The 22726-nt window shown below is 44.3% G+C and overlaps 1 protein-coding gene across 11 annotated transcripts in view; it reads right to left on the bottom strand.

Annotated features, from left to right (window-relative positions):
* Positions 1 to 499: 499 nt before the first annotated feature.
* The window catches only part of svila (supervillin a), a 109381-nt gene continuing 87154 nt past the window's right edge, over positions 500 to 22726 (bottom strand). For 10 of the 11 annotated variants that reach the window (XM_083778291.1, XM_083778282.1, XM_083778292.1 and 7 more), the window contains 17 exons: positions 20511 to 20666; positions 18530 to 18666; positions 17310 to 17457; positions 16535 to 16680; positions 16192 to 16367; positions 15197 to 15350; positions 14505 to 14784; positions 12907 to 13061; positions 11992 to 12097; positions 8738 to 8945; positions 7084 to 7217; positions 6016 to 6171; positions 5342 to 5485; positions 4283 to 4404; positions 3094 to 3249; positions 2291 to 2314; positions 500 to 1328 (listed from right to left, as the gene is read on the bottom strand). In XM_083778291.1, coding sequence (XP_083634417.1) covers positions 1242 to 1328; positions 2291 to 2314; positions 3094 to 3249; positions 4283 to 4404; positions 5342 to 5485; positions 6016 to 6171; positions 7084 to 7217; positions 8738 to 8945; positions 11992 to 12097; positions 12907 to 13061; positions 14505 to 14784; positions 15197 to 15350; positions 16192 to 16367; positions 16535 to 16680; positions 17310 to 17457; positions 18530 to 18666; positions 20511 to 20666 — 2489 coding nt within the window. In that variant the 3' untranslated portion in view covers positions 500 to 1241. The remainder of the gene's footprint in view (positions 1329 to 2290; positions 2315 to 3093; positions 3250 to 4282; positions 4405 to 5341; positions 5486 to 6015; positions 6172 to 7083; positions 7218 to 8737; positions 8946 to 11991; positions 12098 to 12906; positions 13062 to 14504; positions 14785 to 15196; positions 15351 to 16191; positions 16368 to 16534; positions 16681 to 17309; positions 17458 to 18529; positions 18667 to 20510; positions 20667 to 22726) is intronic. The other variant, XM_083778284.1, reaches the window with a different exon arrangement.

Below are 22726 nucleotides of genomic sequence, written 5' to 3'. Positions count from 1 at the left end.
CTTGGGGAAGTACTTTAATTGATGTAATTGTACACTACTTCCACTGAATAAAACAAAGGGTACATATTAAAACAATAATTGTCAGGTTATCGTTATAATATTATGAGTTTGACAGCCACTCATAAGCATAAAGAACTTATTAAATAGAATGACATTAGTCTGCCATGCCAGACTAGAGGCTATTATTGTGTTGCCATGTATGTCATTAAATTGAAGCTGTAGTGTTCAAACTGTGAAATGTTATTGTGTGCGTGCGTGCGCACACACACACACACACACACGCGCCTCGAGTGTGCAGATCAGCCAGTGTGAAAATGTACTTAAATAATTTGTAATAATTATTTACTTGAGTATATACTGTGTCCGCCGCTGGCGCTGACTCGGCAGCACGGCGTTGGCGCTGACTCGGCAGCCAATCGGCTCATGCCTTGCTTGGGCCGGCCCACTTCTGCCTGCACTCTTGCCAAGTGATGTAAAAAAAAAAAACACATGCTTTTGTTTGAATTAAAAAACATTCTTTATTTCATCCAATATTTTCATGGCACATGATATGGGGCACATGTTATGACATGACTGAAATGTTAGCATGACTGGTGTATTACAAAACTAACGTAACTAAAACTCATGAACGTGCAACTCGGAGCACGGGGCCGCGGCGGCCATGACGGGGCTGGCCGAAGCGTATACGCCCACGACGTCCTGCAAAAACCACGCCCATCCAGGTGAAAACACCGGGTTGTAGGGACTCCTAGAAGGGGCAATGGTTGGTCTGTATAGTATACACATATGTACAATATGACATAACTACAGTCGATTCAAAAAAGTGCCACATTAACACACTCGCACGCATTCACAGTACACACCCTCCCACACATGTACATATTTATAAGAGCATCCATTTACAGTAGAGTCCTACGCAGAGAAAACCCAACACAAAAAAGGATAACGATGGAAAACCAACACGAGAGGTTCACACACCTCCGCTTAGTGACCGCTTCCTCTTCTCCTCTCCTCCTCATCCCTCCATTATTAGTTTTTTTTTTTTTCTCCCAGCATTTGTTCAGTAGAGAGGCAGACCCCGAAGGCTCTTGTTCACCTTTGCAGAGGTTGAACAAAGAGGAGGGAGATCCGAGTAAGTCCAGAAGCGGTTGGCCCGGCCCGGCGAGTCCTGCTCCTCCAGTCTGACAGAACATATCTGCACATCAGTGGTCTGTGATGTCGTCATGGTCAGTCTCGACCTTTTAGAACAATCCTTTGACTTTCTTCAGCTTACCCTGCTTCCAGCTGGCCAAACTTTCATAGTCCTCTCTTGTCATCTCCAAAGCTTTCTGTGGGAGTAGAAACACACACGATGTTCAGAACCCGCTGCACTAAGACACGATTCATAGGATAATCCATAAAGAATGTGATCAACTAAATAATCGGTTTAGTTATGCATTATGTAAAGAAGAAGGTTCACCAAAATATGAATGCTTGTCTGCGACTCTGCGACTGCGTTACATTATTCTATATACAAATTATTTAGGTTTTTGACTGCTGGGTAAAAATATTAAGCAATTTCAAGATGCCCATTTGGCTTCAGATTACCATAAATGTGTAGTTTCATCATCATTCTATGGTCTACATACGTCGTACGATAATATCAGATTAATTGATTACGTTTTTTTTTTTTTAATTACATTACACAATAACACAGGTGTTATGGATGAGTATAGTCTGTCTTTTAATACCGTATTTCACAAACCTAATTTGGGGAATGCTTCCCAAAACTTGTCTCTCATCTCCCAGATGAGAAATGCAATGATGTCTAGTGTCTACGAGAATACACTCATGCAGATGAAAACCACACCTCATTCTTTCCAACAACAACGTCCCATCAGCTTGGACCAAAAGTGAAACCACACAACTTATTTTGTAGCCTGGCTGTGAGTGAACAACATGCCGAAAAAACAACATTCACAAGTGAGATGTCATAACCACTCAAGCCCTATCTTACACGTTGTCATATGATGGTGTTGCTTGGCACAAATACCCCATTTACAAGCCCCAGCTTGTAGATTGGCTATTCTTTGCCATTTGTGAATATTTTTTGAAAATGTTTGCCTATAATGACATACCCAAACTAGAGACAGCAGGTTGAAAGTGCTTAAAGGTGTTTTGTGGCAGAAACGTAACGAGTACGTTAAGATTTGATAAAAAAAAAAGAGAAGAGAATTATGGGTAATGAAGTTGAATGACTAGTGCGGATGCTTGTTGTCGGGCCTGGCCATGCTCACGTCAGAGGACTCACCTTCCCATCAGCCCCTACAACACCCTGGAGGGTGGAGTGAATGGAACAGGTTAAGTATCAGAGAGACAGGCAATGGAGAGAGGATGGCTGAAAACATAATGAAGTCACGTGTGTGGTGTCCCATGATCCGACAAAGACAAGAGGGAGTCAGAAATGAAGAGAGAGAGAGAGAGAGAAAGGGGATATTTTGAGGAAAGGGTGTCCAGTCCACATGAGTACAGTACCATCATGACAGCTGGACAACACAGTTATTATTATATCATAAACTGTTTGACACATGTACACAGGTGCATTCCAGGGAGCCCAAACCACAGCAATGACTCGCCATGCAACTCCTTGCAACAAAACGTTTGCGAGTAGTTGCAAGCTACCACAGTGCCAGCCCACCGTATATGTAAACTACGCGACTACCTACCTAGGGCCCCGGCAGTTGCTAGAGGCGAACATGACCTCACAAACATGCATCCGACAAGTTTGTACTGAGCAGATTGTACTTTCCGTTCCAGAGATAACGGCCAAAATATCTTGAAAATGGCCACCTTCACAGATATTTGAATGAGTTTTGGAAGTTTTTCAGGTCAGACTAGATATAAACTAGATACCCGAGTGATGTTCACTTTGAGCTACAGCCAAATGCCACCCCCCCAGCTTAGGGCCCCCAGATGGGAAGGGCCTGTGCAACCATTATCCCCAATGGCAGTTGCAAGGAGCTGCATTGGTGTGACATGTCCTTAAAGAATTGGTGTGGTTTGGGCCTTACTGTAGGTTACATCAGTATCAGTCACCAAAATGCTGGGTCTCACCTGAAAGTCCTCATCAGATAGATAGACCTCCAGACGGAGGGGGTCCACTCCCTCAGGCAGCGGCCGAGCCAGCAGGTCTGCCAGTGGGTAGGTGGTCTTACACAGCCTGGCGAGGACGTCTTCTACCAGAATGATCTGGTTACACACCTCTGCCTCCTGGTAGAGCGCGCGCGCACACACACACACACACACACACACACACACACACACACCATTTATATACAGTAGCATACTTCAGACATTAAAGACCAGCTGAAATCTAAAAAGAAAAAAATTATGTACACGCTTTTAGAGCATATCCATGGTCATAATGAATACATAATTAACAATGTATGTCACTTTTTGAGTGGTGCAACCACTCCTACAATCAGGAATGTCCGTGTGTATCATGTATCAGTCATGAGCACGAGTGGTGTGCGCATGTGTGAAATTGGAAAGTGAGAAGTATGTGACATGGCTGCCACCTGCTGGACGCAAATCCAACTACTGACTGTCTAGGTTCATTGATATCCATAATAAAGCTAATCTGACGGAGCAGAGAGAGAGAGAGAGAGGAGGGGGGGGGAGAGAGGGGAGTTGCAACACTCGGTTCACACAGGTGTGATTTGTTCTTTACCAGGGACTTACTGCTGATCATTTGATGTTGCACTCCTCAGGAGGATTATTGGGTGACATTTCTGTTCAAGAGGTGGCTATAGAGAATCTGCATAGAAAAGCCCATGCTGGAGCCATGTGTTTATTGGGCAATGAGCGTCGCAATGCAGGGTACAGTGTGTGGATCCGGTCGGGCAATCAGCCAGGACATGATCCTCAGGAAGCAGATGTGGATGGGCTCTAGTCTAGAGTTTGTACAGTGTGTGTCTCTTGACCAGGTTTCCAAACCAGACAAATGTGGAGAGACCGACTTCCTTGATGGGATCCTGTTCTGGAAGATGCTGGACTCACTGTAAGTCTGCCAAAGTAGCATTCTAGCACCTTCCTGGCCGATGCTAGAACATCTGCTTTTACCACAGCTTTCTTCCGGTGAGAAGATATTTCCCATATTTAAGTATTATTTCCGATCTCGAATAAAACCCAAATCACTACCATGTGACAACTTGACACGATTTTCTGATGGTTCCTTCGTATGGTTTCAAATAAACCGATGGACCGTTTACAGACCACCTACAAGAGCCTGACAACAACCTACCCTTTCTGTGATCTCGGCGATGTCCTCCCTGTGCTCCCAGCAGGGGAACATGTTGGTGAAAGTCAGAGGTTCAAGACCAGCATGGATGAGATAGGATTTGGGAGGCTTCTTCTCGTTCTTCTCTGTGGAAGGATTGTATAGCACATTAATTGAATGGCAATTCAAAGTGCCTTACAAAAAAAAAAAAAAAAATGGGGAAAAAAATGAAGCTGACTAAGACAAAGTGCAACAGAAACACATTATAAAAGGAAAACAAGTGCATATTTATTTTTGTCTTATGGCCTGGCTGGGATTGGGTGCATTCGGCTATACACATTGTCAAATAACTTAAATGTGTCACTACAGTGATTCGTTGCAAACTTTAGACCGAAGCTGTTCACTTTAACGTTTCACTGTAATAATAGACTATATCGTTTCACAGCAACATTTCGCTGCAACATTCCACCGTTAACATTTCACTGCAGTGTTTGACTCGAACATGTAATTGTAACGCATCAAATGTGTGTTACAGTGACTGTATTTTCATTTTGTCATGCCACATACAGCATGTCTCTTGAGCAGTAGTTAGTTAGTTAGTTTCATTTATTGTCCACGTGTGGAAATGTGTCTTCGGTCTCAACAGTAAAAAACAAATAGTTACAACAACAGCAACAACACTTAAACAATTATTTTCTCATGGCAAAAAAGTGCAGGACAACAGTGGCAAATACATAATTTAGTGCCTTAATGGCATTTGGTATGAAGGAATTAAAAAAAAAAACGGTTAGCTTTTGGTACTTTGTACCGTCTACCAGAGGGAAGTAGTTGGAACTCCCTGCAGAGTGGATGAGAGGGGTCGTTTGCTATCTTGATAGCTTTTTTACGAAGTACCTCCTTGTAGATACCTACAGCCTAATTGTTTCCGTCTCTTCCCAATGATTTTTGAGGCTAGGTTTACTATTCGCTGCAGCTTGCTTCTTCCTTTTACATTTAGATTGCCATACCACATTGCCATGTTAAAAGTCAAGATTCCGTCTAGTGTGACCCACAGGTTGCCGCGGGCCAAGTTGCGTACTGTACCTCTGCAGTACTGCAGCACGGTCTCCATGGCACACTTCCTGTCCGCGTCCCAGCGGATGCGTGCCGATCCCGTGCTCTCGCTGTCCTGAGGCCACCAGCCCTGCCACAGGTACACCTCATGGTGGTTGTCCACCAGGAACAGGGCTGGACACGGAGAGAGAGAGAAATGGAGACGATAAGATCAACCTGATGATGCATATATATATATATATATACACTACTAGGCTGGTCAGCCTAGTTTTGTTTTGTCATGTCATATGAAAGCAGGGAATCATAGCTTCAAATTGACATATTGGTTGTTCAGTTTGACCCACCAGTTTTGGAGATATGGCTTATAGAGTGATGTCTTGCAGACAACAGCGAGTTGATAAAACAGGCTTGAAAGGTTCACTTCTGTGGACTCTTAACATTACACCTAGCTACACGTTTAAGCATTTGTTTCATATTTACATGTCGATTTCAGCTCTGACACTATTTTCAGACATGCTCTAGTATGTGAAGAGTCTGCCTGTGCTATTAACTCATTTTGGAAGAAAATAAATATATATATAGTTTTTCTCTGGTGAAAAGCTGGAATTTGCGCGATGGCAGGCTCGTCACATTTGTTGTTCATTGCATCAGGCAAAGGACGTGTGTGTGTGTGTGTGTGTGTGTGTGTGTGTGTGTGTGTGTACCTGGCTGTGAGGCTGTGTACAGGTCCTCCTGGAGGTAGGGCAGGGAGTTGACCAGCTGTGGGTCTCGGGCCGGGTAGAAGAACTCCACGGCTGAAAACTCCCCCGAGCTGCTGCTCAGCAGGAAGAGGCGTGGCGTGAAGTTGAACCTCCCGGGGTCTAAAGGGTCAAAAAGGTCAGATTTTCAAATGTTTTTTTTTTTATGACCAGATACAGGGAGACACTTAATGACGCACTGTAATGGACACTTCATTTGTTGTTTTTGAGTGGTGCAACCACTCCAAGGAACAGCAATGTCCGTGCCTATGTGCCTATGTGCCGTTAACCCACCCATGTGACTATTTTGACCCATGTGACCTATGTGACTGTGAGCACCAGTATGACTATTAGTACCAGTAGGGGCGCTGTTGTGCCAGAAACAGAGAGAGAGATAGTGCTGCACTGTTGCCTGCTAATGACAGAGAGAGAGAGAGAGAGAGAGAGAGAGAGAGAGAGGAGTTGCACCACTCAGTTCACACGGGTGTGATTTTTTACCTTTGTTTACCATTGCTCTAGTCTGTATTATACACAGTACTTTTTCTTACTCTTACCTGGAAGTTTGTAACCTGTGCGACTCGTTGTGAGCTTGTAGATCGGCTATTTTCAGCATGCAACCATGACATGTGTATTTTACTTATACGGGATCTCTTGTCCACTATAGCCCCTTCCTAACATTTTAGTGTAGTTTTTTGTTGTTGATGAAATTGTCAATATATTTAGTCTTAGTTATAGACATATAGTCATCATAGCTTAGTTTTCATTTAACCCATTTTGGGCGGGACCCCTTTTGGTGTTTTAAACATTATGTTATAATTTAGCTATTGAAAAACAGCAGACCTACAAGCTCATAGCGCGCCACCGAGTGGCGCGCTACGAGCTTGTAGGTCTGCTATTTTTGAAAAATCGTGAAAATATTTATTTCAGAAAACTGGAGGATTTAGAAGATTTATTTTTTAACTTCGAGGTCAGGCCTAAATGGGTTTTCATCAGTGACTAAATGTAGTTTTATAAATCCCCAGTGGCTCCACCCACCTTGCAGCATGCAGTCGTAGGCCTTCCGGTCTCTCCTCCCCAAGGCTTCCCAGAAGCCAGAGGACTCTGCTCCTTCGTCAAACTCACGGATGGTCACCTTGCTGCTACTATGGAAGCCGGTTTCTAGCGGACAGCTGAACAAAGACAACAGTGTCACTCACACTGAATTATAATGAATGCTAATAAAAAGACATTTCATCATCATCGTCATCATCATCATAATAAAGGCCCCCAGACTCTGGAACAGCCTACCAGAGGAACTCAGGTTAACCAGATCATTAACGAGTTTTAACCCATTCAGGCCTGACGTCGAAATTAAAAAAATAAGTTTGAACTTGCAGATCTGCTATTTTTCAATAGCTAAAGTTTAACGTAACGCTTAAAACACCAAAAGTGCCTCTTAAAATCCCATTTCTACAGGATGGCCTTTTATCTCCTTGTCATCGTTTGTAAGTTCAGACACAAGATATATCTGGTTTGTTATTGTCCTGTTGTTTTTCTACTATTATTGCATTATTGTTGTTTTATTACCATTTTGATTGTTCAAGCACTTTTGTAACTTTGTTTAAAAAAGTGCAATACAAATAAAGTTGTATTATCATCATCACCAGTAGATACTTTTAGAAGTCTCTGCTGGATGACAGTTTTCTAACCCACGCGACACAGTGTGCACGTCAGATATGTTGAAAAAAGAGGCACAAGAGTATATCCGTGTCCTACTCACTGCTCTTTGAGCTTATTGGCTGCCGTGCGTGTCCTATACTCGCTGCTCTTTGATTTTATTGGCTGCCGTGTGTGTCCTACTCACAGCTCTTTGATCTTATTGGCTGCAGTGCGTGTCCTATACTCACAGCTCTTTGATCTTATTGGCTACGGCGTGTGTCCTACTCACTGCTCTTTGATCTTATTGGCTACGGCGTGTGTCCTACTCACTGCTCTTTGATCTTATTGGCTGCAGTGCGTGTCCTATACTCACTGTTCTTTGATCCTATTGGCTGCAGTGCGTGTCCTATACTCACAGTTCTTTGATCTTATTGGCTGCAGTGCGTGTCCTATACTCACAGCTCTTTGATCCTATTGGCTGCAGTGCGTGTCCTACTCACAGCTCTTTGATCCTATTGGCTGCAGTGCGTGTCCTATACTCACAGTTCTTTGATCCTATTGGCTGCAGTGCGTGTCCTATACTCACAGCTCTTTGATCCTATTGGCTGCAGTGCGTGTCCTATACTCACAGCTCTTTGATCCTATTGGCTGCAGTGCGTGTCCTATACTCACTGCTCTTTGATCTTATTGGCTGCAGTGCGTGTCCTACTCACAGTTCTTTGATCTTATTGGCTGCAGTGCGTGTCCTATACTCACTGTTCTTTGATCTTATTGGCTGCAGTGCGTGTCCTATACTCACAGTTCTTTGATCTTATTGGCTGCAGTGCGTGTCCTATACTCACTGCTCTTTGATCTTATTGGCTGCAGTGCGTGTCCTACTCACAGTTCTTTGATCTTATTGGCTGCAGTGCGTGTCCTACTCACAGTTCTTTGATCTTATTGGCTGCAGTGCGTGTCCTACTCACTGCTCTTTGATCTTATTGGCTGCAGTGCGTGTCCTATACTCACTGCTCTTTGATCTTATTGGCTGCAGTGCGTGTCCTATACTCACAGTTCTTTGATCTTATTGGCTGCGTTGCGCGCCACCTCCCGCGTGTGTGCCTGGGACTTGCAGCCGTGCCAGACGTAGATGAGCGCCTGGCTCACGCTCAGCAGCAGCATGGAGACCCGCGACCGCAGGCTGTTGCAGTGGCACGCCACCTCCAGCAGGTGGCCCTCTACTGCCACCTCCCCCCGCACGCAGTACAGGCGCCAGTCATCTGCACGGGGAAGAGGAAGAGGGACGGAATTGAATATGAATACATCTCTGAATTAATCGACCAGACAGATAAATGATAAAACTTATGGATCAAACAAATCATGAATTACTTTTTACAGACGATCGTAATTATTTATTTTTTATATATTGGAAGTACGAGGTAAACAGAACCTCAAACATTTCTCAATCAATATTTCTTGATTATACCTGGAGATTGTACATTTTTGAAATATCTTGAAAGTGAGAGAACTACTGATTTAGAAGGAATTTGTAGAATCATCCTCAGGTCTTAATGGGTTAAATTGACATTTCAAGGCACACCTGCTTTATTTCATAGTACAGTAGAGAGCTATGGGGGGGATGGGGCACAATTAAGGAGATCACTAGCTGATTGCATGAGGCGATTTGATCATCTGTACTTGTGTGGGACGAGCACTGGTTGCATCAACAGGATACAAAACACACAGTTCATTGTTAAATTAACCCATTTTGGGCGGGAACCCCTTTTGGTGTTAGCATTATGTTATGCTTTGGCTATTGAAAAGTAGCAGATCTACAAGCTCATAGGGCGCCACAGAGTGGTGCGCTACGAGCTTGTGGGTCTACTATTTTTGAAAAATCGAAGAACGACTGACATAGAAACACAGCTTTTTCAGAAAACTGTCAGGATGTAGAAGACATTTACAGAATCTGATCTCAGGTCAAAATCAAATGAAGTGTTTCACCTAGATGGGGAAATAACATTCTGCTGTTGTCGCGCTGTTCAATTGCGCTTGAAATTGAATCATGTTAGGAAGTGCAACATATTGTGTGCAGGACAAAAATGAGGGCGTCACCTCATCGAGTACTGGCAGGCTAGATTGTGCCTTTGTTCCTTCCTTCCACAATATACAGTATGACAGAATATAAGGGCCATATAGTTTTCTATGTCTGCACTCTACATACTGTAACCTCAACACAAACATTTATAAAGCACATTTACGTCGACCAAGGTCAATTTCAAAACAAACTAACAAGAATGAGAGAAAAGATTCAAACATGAAGAATTGAAAGAGGCTAACACATGTAAAACATTACATAACTGGAGAATAAAAAAGACTAGGGTTTACACAGTCAAGCAGAGATAAAGGCTCGGGGTGAAAAATTGTTGTGAAAACAATTATCTTTATTTAAGAGAGTTCCAGAGTCTACAAAGGCTCGGTCACCTCTGGTCTTGTATCTAGTTCTGGGCAGTCGGCCTCAGGGCTCTGGGGTGTGTGACTGACTGTATACATTCTGATTATGGGGAGGCAGACCATATTGCTTTAAAAGTAAACATAATAAAATCTATTCTAAAACAGACGGGAAGCCAATGGTGTGTTGGGAGGACCGGGATGATGTGGTCGAGCTTTTTCTTGCCAGTGTGGTGGTGGGGGGGGGGGGCTCTGAGAGGTGGAGAGATAGGCCTTTATCCTAGCCAAGAGCCTCTGAGAGGTGGAGAGATAGGCCTTTATCCTAGCCAAGAGCCTCTGAGAGGTGGAGAGATAGGCCTTTATCCTAGCTAAGAGCCTCTGAGAGGTGGAGAGATAGGCCTTTATTCTAGCTAAGAGCCTCTGAGAGGTGGAGAGATAGGCCTTTATCCTAGCCAAGAGCCTCTGAGAGGTGGAGAGATAGGCCTTTATCCTAGCCAAGAGCCTCTGAGAGGTGGAGAGATAGGCCTTTATCCTAGCCAAGAGCCTCTGAGAGGTGGAGAGATAGGCCTTTATCCTAGCCAAGAGCCTCTGAGAGGTGGAGAGATAGGCCTTTATCCTAGCCAAGAGCCTCTGAGAGGTGGAGAGATAGGCCTTTATCCTAGCCAAGAGCCTCTGAGAGGTGGAGAGATAGGCCTTTATCCTAGCCAAGAGCCTCTGAGAGGTGGAGAGATAGGCCTTTATCCTAGCTAAGAGCCTCTGAGAGGTGGAGAGATAGGCCTTTATTCTAGCTAAGAGCCTCTGAGAGGTGGAGAGATAGGCCTTTATCCTAGCTAAGAGCCTCTGAGAGGTGGAGAGATAGGCCTTTATTCTAGCTAAGAGCCTCTGAGAGGTGGAGAGATAGGCCTTTATCCTAGCTAAGAGCCTCTGAGAGGTGGAGAGATAGGCCTTTATTCTAGCCAAGAGCCTCTGAGAGGTGGAGAGATAGGCCTTTATCCTAGCCAAGAGCCTCTGAGAGGTGGAGAGATAGGCCTTTATCCTAGCTAAGAGCCTCTGAGAGGTGGAGAGATAGGCCTTTATCCTAGCCAAGAGCCTAAGTTGAAAGAAACTGAGTTTGCCCACAGAACTGATTTGGTTGTCAAACTTGAAATGACTGACAAAAGTCACAGCAACGTTCTTGGCTGATGAGAGTGGATGTTAGCAATGAGGGAGAGAGGTGATAGAAGGGACTGAATGGTGGCCAAAGGTTGTCAGTCAGTACTGTTTAACACCAACTATAGCTATACTGTACACCTACCTACTACCATCTAGGTAGCGAGGTGGATGATTACCGTAATTTCCGGACTATAAAGCGCACCAGCTGAATTCAGGGAAAATAACTAATGTGTACATATACAAGCCACACTGAACTATAAAAGTAGCGGCTTATAGTCCGGATTTATTTTTCTTGTTTTTCTTCTTTGTAATTATTTGTTTGGTCCAAAATATTGTGTATTGTCATGATTTGTCACAACTCCAGTTGGCTTTGTACGACGTTTAAAAGGTCTTTAAATAAATACTTCTTCAAATGTCTATGGGGAAAAATGCATTGGGAATTATTTCCTGGGCCTGGCGTCGTCATGAAAGGGCGCGGGACTGCGACACTCTCTATAACATGCAGTCACCAGCCACTTCTTTTCTAATGACAACCACAAGTCTCCTCCTATACACATGCAGTTTATTTTCACCCGACAGTGAGGAGGATGCAATGCACGTCGAGGAACACACCATCCCTTCCAGGTCCACTACCTGCTGCTGCACACTCATTTTAATAGCGACACACCACTGCTGAATTGACAAGTCACAGCCTTCATAAATGCATTGATGTTGTGCTCTTACTCTGGGAGCTGTCCTCCTCTTCCTCCCTCTTGCCCGAGTGGATGACCATCCCTCCTTTGAAGCACTGAAGGTAACACGGTGGCTCCTTGCCCTGCAAGACCTGCACCTGAAGGAGGTAGAGAGGTCACACACATGTTCATGAGAGAGACACACACACACAAACAAACAGATAAAGAATTATAGACGACTTCCATTTCAGTTTATTGCCACGTCACAAGTAAGTAAGTAGCCTTGCCGACCCATGGGGCCCATAGGGGCAGGAGCCTATCTCCTGTTTCTGTAGCGTGAGGCAGCTTGATGTACAAGTACACCCCCTGGACATGACGCTAGTATGTCGCAGGGACTTACCCCCAATCCAACCCTTGAAGCCGAGTGTCAAGCAGGGAGGCACTGCATGGGTCCCATTTTTAGAGTCTTTGGTATGACCCGGCCGGGGATTGAACCCAGACCTCCCAGTCTCAGGGCGGACACTCTAACCACAAAGGAGTGTGAAATTATTTTGTCCAAGCTTCCCATTAATTGCAGTTACACTATGTACAGTGTAACTGCCCCCCAGGCACCGCTCTAGTAATAATATTATACCAATATAAAATGTAAAACAACCAATTGAATATAACATTTGTGACAGTGTTTCACAGTAAAGTAAGTTTGTAAAGTATTTAAGCCTTGAATGATTACTTCATTGGAGTTGAAATGAGTGAGTACCTGAGATTGTGCATGTAAGACTGACATCTAGTGGCAACATTCAGTAACATAACAGCTTGTAGGTCTGCTATTTTTGAAAAATCGAAGAACGACTGACATAGAAACATAGCTTTTTCAGAAAACTGGATTTAGAAGACATTTTTAGAATCTGATCTCAGGTCAAAATGGGTGAACTTCCTTCGGTCTGAAACCCTGTCTGTGCAGCCGTACCTGCGCTCCCCTCTCCTCGTCCAGCTCCACTGTCATCAGAGCCGACGTCCCCTTCTCACTGACGGTAGAGTTACGTCCTTGCCAGAAGAAATAGCAGCACTTTTCCTTGCCGGCTCCCGCTGTCCTCATCTGCTCTGGATTATGTCTCTTCCCCACTGAGAGAGCAGCAGAAGACAGGTCATTAGCAAACATCAAAGAGCAATGAGCAAAAAGACAGAATGAGAGTGCAGTGTGTGGTAACAAGAGAGATAGTGTAGATAAAAAAGGAGAGGTGATTGACATTACTATAATCGCTAGCCAAGCTCTTATATGGGGACTAGATCACAGTATAGGAGGATGGGTGCCTGCAAAGACCAAAACGAAGACAGAGCATCTGGTACACGTCTGTGTTATCTGATTTTCTTATATTTTATATATAAAATAAATACTAAAGCAAGCCTTCGGTCATAGACCTTCTAGAACGGCCTGTCAAAGAAATATTCTTTAAAAGGTTATTTCCCAGCGATTGTCCTCTCCGGAGTACTTTTTTTTATATATTTTTTATCCCACGATTTTGTAACCCATTTTTCACCCTTGTGTCAATCATCTAATGTGATCCTGGGCTCTACACACCCTCCGCCAACCTGGGGAGAGCAACGGACTTAACTCATGCTTCCTTCATGCTTGAGTGTCCAAGTTGCTCCTTTACACCTGACAGGGGGGAGTTTCCCTGGTTGGACGTAGCGCGTGGAAGGAACACGTTATTCCAACCAGTTCCTTTCCCCTCCATCAGGTGCCCCGGCTGGCCAGGGGGAGGCAGTTTAGAGACCAGGATTACTGCATGTCTTTGTGAGGGTACCTACCCTAGGGGACACGGGGAGAACATGCAAACTTCACACAGAAAGGCCCTTTCGTCAACCCCGCTTTCGGGTATGGGCACTGATGACGCGGAGGAGGAAACACTCCGCCAGCACCCACAGTGCCCCGAGCGGGAATCAAACCCAGGACCTTCTATATATATATTTTTTTAATGGCTTTGGGCTATGTGACCAAGTCCCAGAGCTACAGCAGAGGGGTCAGAGGTCACAGATGGGGCTAAGATAGGTCAGGTAGGTACAGGCAATGGGAGACATTTCACTAAACATAACGTAACTCTACTTCACCATGTGGGAGGTACAGTATCTCCCTCAAACTGTGTCAGGCTATGGTAGACGTACACTGACCTACTACACTTTACCATGTCTTGATAAAGCAGTATTGATACGTTTACTTAAACCCATTCAGGACGGGAACCCCTTTTGGTGTTTTAAACATTATGTTATACTTTAGCTATTGAAAAATAGCCGATCTACAAGCTCATAGCGCGGCACCGAGTGCCATACTACGAGCTTGTAGATCTGCTATTTTAGAAAAATCGTGAAAGTGTGGCGCAAATCTTTGAATATATATTCTTTCAGGGCGTATGTTTCAACTCAAATCTTTGCTTCTGGGCGGGGGGTCCCTGGAAAAACATATTTTCAGATGGGGGTTTTAGGTTTTAGGATTTAGAAGACATCCTCAGTCCTAAATGGGTTGAGTAAAACAATGGAGTACTTTTACATGGCAGCTGTCTCACTGACCTGCGGTGCTGACCATGTACTTCCACTTCACCACGTAGGTGTCTCCCTCGTGGAACTGGCCGATGCTCTGGCGCGGCAGGCGGCTGTAGTCGAACTCCAGGATGTGCCACACCTCCACGGCCAGCGTGCTGATCTCGTAGTTCCGCCTCTCCTCGCCCTCCACCAGGCCGTAGCCCCGCCCCACGTTGACCCCGTCCAGCACGGTGCGAACCGGCGCCTGGCGGACGGGCAGCATCAGGGAGGCGTTGTACGCCCGCGGCTGCTCCGAACACGACTGCTCCTAATGACAGGGCCAAGGATTTAAAAACGTGGGGGGGAATTTTTGCCCAAGGATATATTGACCATATATCAAGACATAGGAGGGAGAGGGAATGAAATGTCAAATAGTTGGGAGAGAGAGAAGGTTTTTTTGTGCATCTCTAATTCTGTTGCTTCCTGTGTGTCCCAGTCAAGAGGACGTCTACACATATTATATTATTACATTATTTCTCCCCAGGGAACAGATACCCTTTTCATTCTGTTTGTCAATGATTACCTGGTTAAATTCAGTAATTGGGTCAAGGTCACAAAAGAAAAGGCCAAAATCGTTCAGCCAACTTCTTCATAGATCGTCTAACTTATGTCAAACTAAGAACTAAAAGGGTTCTGCCCCCACATCATCTCCTATACTAGGAGAAAAGTCAGAACTATACCTTTTGTTCATTCACGTGGTCGTTGCCGTTCTTAGTGGGACTGGGTGTCTTCCTGGAGTCACTCCAGTCCAGGAACTTCTCCTTGAACAGGGTGGTCTCATTGTGTTGGGTTAGCCTGCCGAACACGGCCCAGTCGGGACGGCCCTGGCCTTTCCTACAGGTACAGAGCAAATGAGAGAATGGTTACGCAACTATACAAATTCATTCAACAATTCAACCAAAGGGGCATTTGATTGAAGCACCAGGCACACAGATATAGTAGTGGACGCTTCTTTGGTGTGCATAAAGCAGTGCATCTGGTTACTGTTAAATATACATTATTGTATTGGGTTTTATTCTGTAGCCAACTAGGAGCTACGGACCGGGAACACGTTTTCTATGGAGCTAAGAGAGAGACAGTTTGCCTCAGTGGTGAGATGAAGCCTGCCCATTTATAGCTTGTGATGCTGTACATGCCGAGGGGTTTACACAGCAGCTGTTTACTGCCGTGTACAGTAGTAGTTGACCACTGACACTGTGGGAGGGAAGAATGTAACATGGGAATGCACAGCCTTGGAGTAATTGATGGGGATTGTCCGTGATGCAAACTTACCGTATGCATTTCTCTAAGTAATATGACATATGAGGACCTGGCGTGTGTTTGGGTTAACTGTATGAATCAATTAATGCACTTGATTATATACTGTGCTTGGAGTTACTTAATACATTATGCTTATCTGTGTGTGTGTGTGTGTGTGTGTGTGTGTGTGTGTGAGGGTGTGTGTGTGTGTGTGTGTGTGTGTGTGTGTGTGTGTGTGTGTGTGTGTGTGTGTGTGTGTGTGTGTGTGTTTTGCATGGCATGAATGACCTTCAGTAGTGTGCGTGCATGTGTGTAATGTAATGCAAGATCTGTTGTAGTTTGTGTCTTTCATACTTGGGTATGAGCGAGTTGTATTCTCCAGGGTCCAGTGTGTGTAATGTAATGCAAGATCTGTTGTAGTTTGTGTCTTTCCTACTTGGGTATGAGCGAGTTGCATTCTCCAGGGTCCAGGGGGTTGATGTCACAGTTGGTGTAGTCAAACGTCCCGTTCCACAGGTGTTTGGCCAGCTGGAAAGCCACCTTCCTCTGAGCCAACGTCACTTCCTTCCCATGCCATATATACATCTCACTGCCAAAGTCAAACACCAAAACCTGCATAGGAAAACGAACAACAGTGAACGTGTCAAAGTGAGGGGCGCTAATATATTAAAGTCTAACTCATGTTGATTAGGCTCTGGGTCAACCCACGTCTCTGAACCACTGATACAGTACGAAATTAGTGTTGAGACAATTTGGGTCCAACCTGGGCTTTTCAGTACCTCTTTGGAGCTGAGCAGGGAGCAGCGTGGGACCTTGGCCCAGAAGTCATCATCAGGGACCAGCTTGTCATCTATCAGACGGTATATACAGTTTGTCTCCATGATGGCTACCTCGTACAGTTCATCTTCGTCTGGTGTTCCTGCTGCTACAAAGGTGCAAAGAACAAGGGTTTATTGATTGATTGCAAGAAGACAATTTCTGTAAGGTACACCCGCACACTGTGTATTTGCTCGGTACACGAGTATGTTCTTATTTAATTCCTCAGGCATGCCTGAGGAAGTTCCGGAGGGACCGAAACGTTTCTTCATTAAATAAGAACATACTCATGTACCGTGCAAATACAGTGTGCGGGTGTACCTTATTGCTTTCATTGATGTCCACTGGCCTACGCACTTGTGCATACGCCTAATTTCTAGGTGTGCGAAGGTTTTCTCCTAAAGAAGACAATTTCTAAAATTGGTTAATATAGCATCAAAATCAAAATCAGCTCAACATGTCACAATGCAACATGTTGTAGGTCCATTTTAAAAATATCTTATTTCCTTTTTTCTTATGATACAAATCTTGTCGCTGGCACAAAATATTTTCAGATGGGCATCAGTGGTCACTGGTGGTCACCCACATACTGTATGCCCTTGCCAAACATTAATTTGGGGGTCCTTCACATGAAAACGTTTGATAACCATCGCTCCAAAGGTAGAGGCGTCTAGTAAATTATAGTAAAACAGCATGTTATGTCTATACTGTATGTCTGTTACAGGCTGAAATCCTTACACTGGTAGCTGCCCTGTCCTCCAAGAATCTTCCAGAACTCCTTGGAGACCTGACTGTGTGTGTTGATTCCCTCTTCGATGACTTGTACGTAGTTGGCCCGGCAGCCCAGGTCCCTTTTGGTCTGGATGAAGTTGGCCAGCTCTTTAGCCTACAGAAGATAAGACTAACTTTAGTATATATTCATCAGATAGTCCTCCTATAGCTTTCTCTGATTCCATTAGAAGTAACTTCAACGTAATTACTTAGTTGAGTAATTGATTGATCGTCTAGCAGTAGTAAATATTCAGAAAAGCCTTTGGAGTGATTTCCCACCACAGGGCCTAAAACCAATAATTGAACACCGGATCGTTAAAACACTTAAACCCTATACATAAAGTTGACCGGGTTCCCGACGGCTCTCCATACTAGGCCGTCTCTTGTTTTCGCTCTGCACTAAATATCTTTGCTGAATGTTAGCCCCAGAATAGGCATGCTGGGGTTGGAAATACAACAGTTATTTAGCGTTCTCAGAACCCTTTAATGGTGCAGTGGAAAAGAGGCTTACGCTCAGATAGAGGTCAATGACCCTCTCAGTCATCTGGGGGCCATCGGGCCAGCCTGGCAAACTCTGAACAATAGCCTTGGTCACTGTGACCGCGTAGAGCTTCCTGCAGCTGTTCACTTCCCTCCACGAGAGAGAGAGACAGACACACACACACACACACACACACACACACACACACACACACACACGAAGCCCACCCACACACACACACACACACACACTTCCTGCACGTGAAGCCCACCCTTAACAACAACAGAGCCTTTAAAGCCGTGTCAGAGTGGCTCGGTATTGAACACACACATGGTCACAACAAGGCTGTGAAGCAACGTTAGGGCCCTTCACAACGTTAGGGCCCTTCTATTCACCATGTGTGTTGGACCAAATACAAAGACAGTAATGATCAGAACATGGTGGGATGTCTGTATGTAAAGGTGTTATTAGGGCTTGTTTGTGTGTGCCTCGATGGAGCATGGCGGTAGAGTATCTGCTATCTGCGTGGGGGTTGTGGAAGGTAGGCCGGTCTCAGCCCAAATGTCAGGACCGCATTTTTGACCCAGTCCAGCCCTATAGTCAGATCTACACATGTTGCAACGCCGTTGTAACATGTGTAGATCCATTGTAGATCTGCCATTTTCACAGAATGTTTGTTCGCCTATACTTCTATAGTCAGACTGACCTTGTTCTTCTCAATGACGTTGGAGAACTCCCCCGTCCAGACGAAGCAGTGATGCGGGGTTAACAGCAGAAAACAATCTCCGCTGTTCAGGGACGACGCTCTGGGCTCCACTAGCCTGGTCTGGACATGCCGTCGGCCTGGTGATCCACAGACACAAACAACCACAGAGAGACAGACTTAGCACTTGATGGATCACCATCACAAGTCAGGAGGAACTGTTTACTACAATATTTAAACCCCCACAACAAAGTGGTAGCCGCCCCGATTTAGTGGATTTCGTTTGGGATTATAGATAGCAGGCTGGATCAGCCAGGATCCAGGAGTGGTGGTGGGCATGATATATCGGACTGCAGCTGTCGCCCACAGAGTGAGAGACACACAAAAATAGACCGTTTCTCTGATCTCCCATTTTAGACATCCTCTGGAGAGCACACCCTTGAAGCAGCATCCTCCACAGCTTTGTAAAAATGCCAATTACCAGGTTTGCGACAAGTAGCTTGATGACCCCTATAAGCAACAGGCCCAGTATGATTTGCTAGACTAGCTTGGGTTTGCCAGACAAGGATAATCCTTGTAAACATCCGAGGGACATTAAGCTGATCCAAAACATCAGCATTAAGTGAACAGATAATCTGATCTGCTTTGGTTAGACTACAGAAATCTACTGATCCATACAGCAAACAACAAGAGCCTTTTCTAGTATGTCTCTTCCAGGGGACTGCCCTCAATTTCCCTTTCCTAGGGCAGTGCAGGAGATATTTCTCAGCAGTGTGTGACAGCCATTTATTATCAGTATGCTAACAGATAATTAGCACTCAGTCCTCTGAGTGTGTGTGTGTTGTTGCAACAACAATCGGTAAGACGTGCGATCGTACACCACTGCTTCTTTAAACACTGTTCATTATCCATGCCTGAAAAGACAGCCTGTTGGCAAAGATAGAAGAGGTGACAACAGTTGGAATTACAGTCTACTCCTAATTTAGGAGTATAATGTAATTCCAACTGTTGTCACCTCCTAAAAGGGATCACACTTGTCATCATTGACTGATTTATGCCCACAGCAACAGAAGGAATAATCCTATTTTACAGTATCTTTTATCCTGAAGCAGTGGTTCTTCAACCAGTGGTCCTTGAGGAGTTCCGGGTGGTCCCTAGCTAAATGATGGAGTTGGTAACCAAATGGACCCTTAGAGATCTCTAACTATTGAGTGTAAAATGAAACCAAATGGACCCCATCATATGCTCTCAAGAGTGAAATTATTGTTAAACCTCTGCATTACTTAATTTACAAGAGGTCTACACAATTAGAGAATGTAGAAGAATTGTTATTTTTGACCAAAGTCTGCCTGTGATCTATCCTATCTATACGGCATGGAATTGTGGACAAAATCTTATCTTCAGTTCTTTAGTTTTGGGTCTGCGAGGCTAAATCCCATCAAGCGGTGGTCCGTGGCTCAAATAATACAAAAACACACCTGTGTGAAGTAAGTGGTGCAACTCCGTGTGGGGGTCCCCGGGGGGGGGGGGGTTCCAGACCCACAGGAACGCACCCAGGGTGCCGGCCCGATTATGGCGAGCGACCCCGCGTCCGAAACGGTTGATAAATGACAGTTACTGTGTGGGGGTCCCTCTACTGTACTGTACTGTACTGTACTGTACTGTACTGTACTGTACTGTACTGTACTGTACTGTACTGTACTGTACTGGCACACCCAAAATCACCAAAAACAGTAAATACGTGTGTGTGTGTGTGTGTCTGTGTGTGTTAGGTTGCGCACAGGTGGTGAAAAACAACCATGCTGTTTTCGTACTCTGACGCACCCACCCAGCCACCCACCCAGCCACACACAGTCAGTTAAGGAAGTGGTTGCACCACTTAAAAAACTCACTCACTCGCTGTATAGGCAATACCCAGTATGGATCCCCGTGTGTTTGTGTTTGGGTCTGTTAATTCAGGGGACGGGGTGTCCCGTCGACTGACCTTTGACCTGCAGGAGCATGAGCTTCTTGTAGGGCACGGCGCTGTTGTTGGACATCTGCTCGGAGATGTTGACGCTGCGCAGGTTGACACTGCTGAAGTTCTCCTTACTGGCCAGGCCCGCCAGAGCCACCTCGGAGAACCCAGAGTTCTTGTTCACTGCAGCACAGGGAGAGAGAGAGAGAGAGAGAGAGTGGGTCATGCACGGATATAATCACACACACACACACACACACACACACACACACACACACACACACACACACACACACACACACACACACACACACTTTCTCAGCCACATACAGAATTGAACTGGAATGTATTTTAGTACCCAAAAGACACATTGGGCCACATTCCACATTCTATCACCTCTACCCGATATAAATAAATCTGTATGCATCATTTATAATGGAAGGTAACAGTCAGCCAACAGATAAAACTTTGCACAAAAGTGTGGTAATTCACAGCCAGCACAGCAATCTCTCAGGCCAGAAAGCTCGGCCTTCATTTTGCCAGCGAGAATCACTGGCAGTGTGTTTTTTATTGCTCACACCGGAGATGTTAGAGGAAATTGTGAGCAACACGCCTTTGACATTAGTGACTCTAGTGATGATGTCACTCTCAAAACAAGCCCACAGACCATGGTCAGCTCACAATGGTAGAAAACCAAGGGCAAGGTTTTGAGTATTGCACTGCATAATGGCAGGAAACTGACAGTGGTCCCAAATGTAGGGCAGTTTAGCTGCATTTATATGTAATGTCCCATTGGGTTTTAATAGTACAGACTAGAGAACACATTTAAAATAATGTGCAATGTACAGTATGAGAATTAATGTTGAGGCCTGGTCCATGGCTCAATGGTCCAGGCACCATGGCTGGTAATCCAGTCTGGTAAATAAAATAAAGGCGAAAGCCACAAAAAAAGAAAAAAGAGAGACTTCACCTAAAATCTTTAACTTCAACATTTATTCTGCTATACTAGGGGTTCTCAAACTTTTCCATACCAAATAAGTTATTTGGTATTTGCAAATAACCATTGCCTCTGGCTATTGCGAAATGGCCAAAAAAGAGACACATTGTGAGCTTATATATATATCTACCATTATCATCTTTTTATGTTTTTATTAAGAATGACATGTCAGGATAAAATGAATTGAAATATTTCAATATATTTCAATTACCGGTAATTCATTTTTTTTCCCCTCTCCTTTCCAATAGGCCCCTTGGCCACACGTTTGAGCTATACACACAGTTACTGTATTTAATGAGGCATGATTCTGAACCTGATCAAGGAAATTATTACACAAAGGCTCTCAATCATCTTATTTGTGCCGTGTCAAATCTCTATAGCAGACGTTTTGACCTGAGATCAGATTCTACATCCTGACAGTTTTCTGAAAAAGCTGTTTCTATGTCAGTCGTTATTCGATTTTTCAAAAATAGCAGACCTACAAGCTCAAGCTTGTAGATCTGCTATTTTTCAATAGCTAAAGCATAACATAATGCTAACACCAAAAGGGGTTCCCGCCCAGAATGGGTTAAACAACGTTTCCAAATGCTGAGTAACCTCTCACACCAAACCACAGAGTGATCATCAGAGAGCAGCAAAAAACAGAAAATGACAGACTAAAAGCCAAATGCAAACATTACATCTGTTACAGTTTATTGAAAATGTGTAAATGCTGTTCCCTTTTGACTGGCAATGAATTGAATGAATGAAGTAGGAAAACAGAATTATAAAGAATTATTGTATAATTTGGCCAGATTCAATTAATTGATTAATAGTATGTGAGGTATTCATAGAACGTATATTTCCAGGTTCTGCTGTGGCGGGTGATGTAATTGACATACAATAGCTGTAAACAATCAAAAACGTCTCTAATTACACAAGATTGCTTTTTGCAAACTCTGGCAGTGATTTCAAGCAGTTTGAAAAGACTGCCTGCTTTTCATTTTACCCTACCATGATGAGATCAGTGTCGTCTGTCAAAAATTATTATTATAAAAAACAAATAAAAATGTTTACGTAAACTTGAGTATTGCTACTATGTATACATAAATGAACTGTGTGAGTTCATTCATAAACATGTTCTAGACTTGATCTTGGTGTCATTACATCCGGATGGCAACCGCAAGTTTGAACCCGGGCTCCCCCAGAGTTAGTGTTGTTCTGTTGTCCTTGAGCAAGACAAATTGCTCCCGATGTGCAGGTTGGT

The sequence above is a fragment of the Protomyctophum parallelum genome (assembly GCF_964188405.1).
Source record: "Protomyctophum parallelum genome assembly, chromosome: 12".
In the NCBI taxonomy this organism is placed as follows: Eukaryota; Metazoa; Chordata; class Actinopteri; order Myctophiformes; family Myctophidae; genus Protomyctophum; species Protomyctophum parallelum.
Note: the sequence above shows the minus strand (reverse complement) of the source record. Positions and strands in the feature narration are given on the sequence as shown.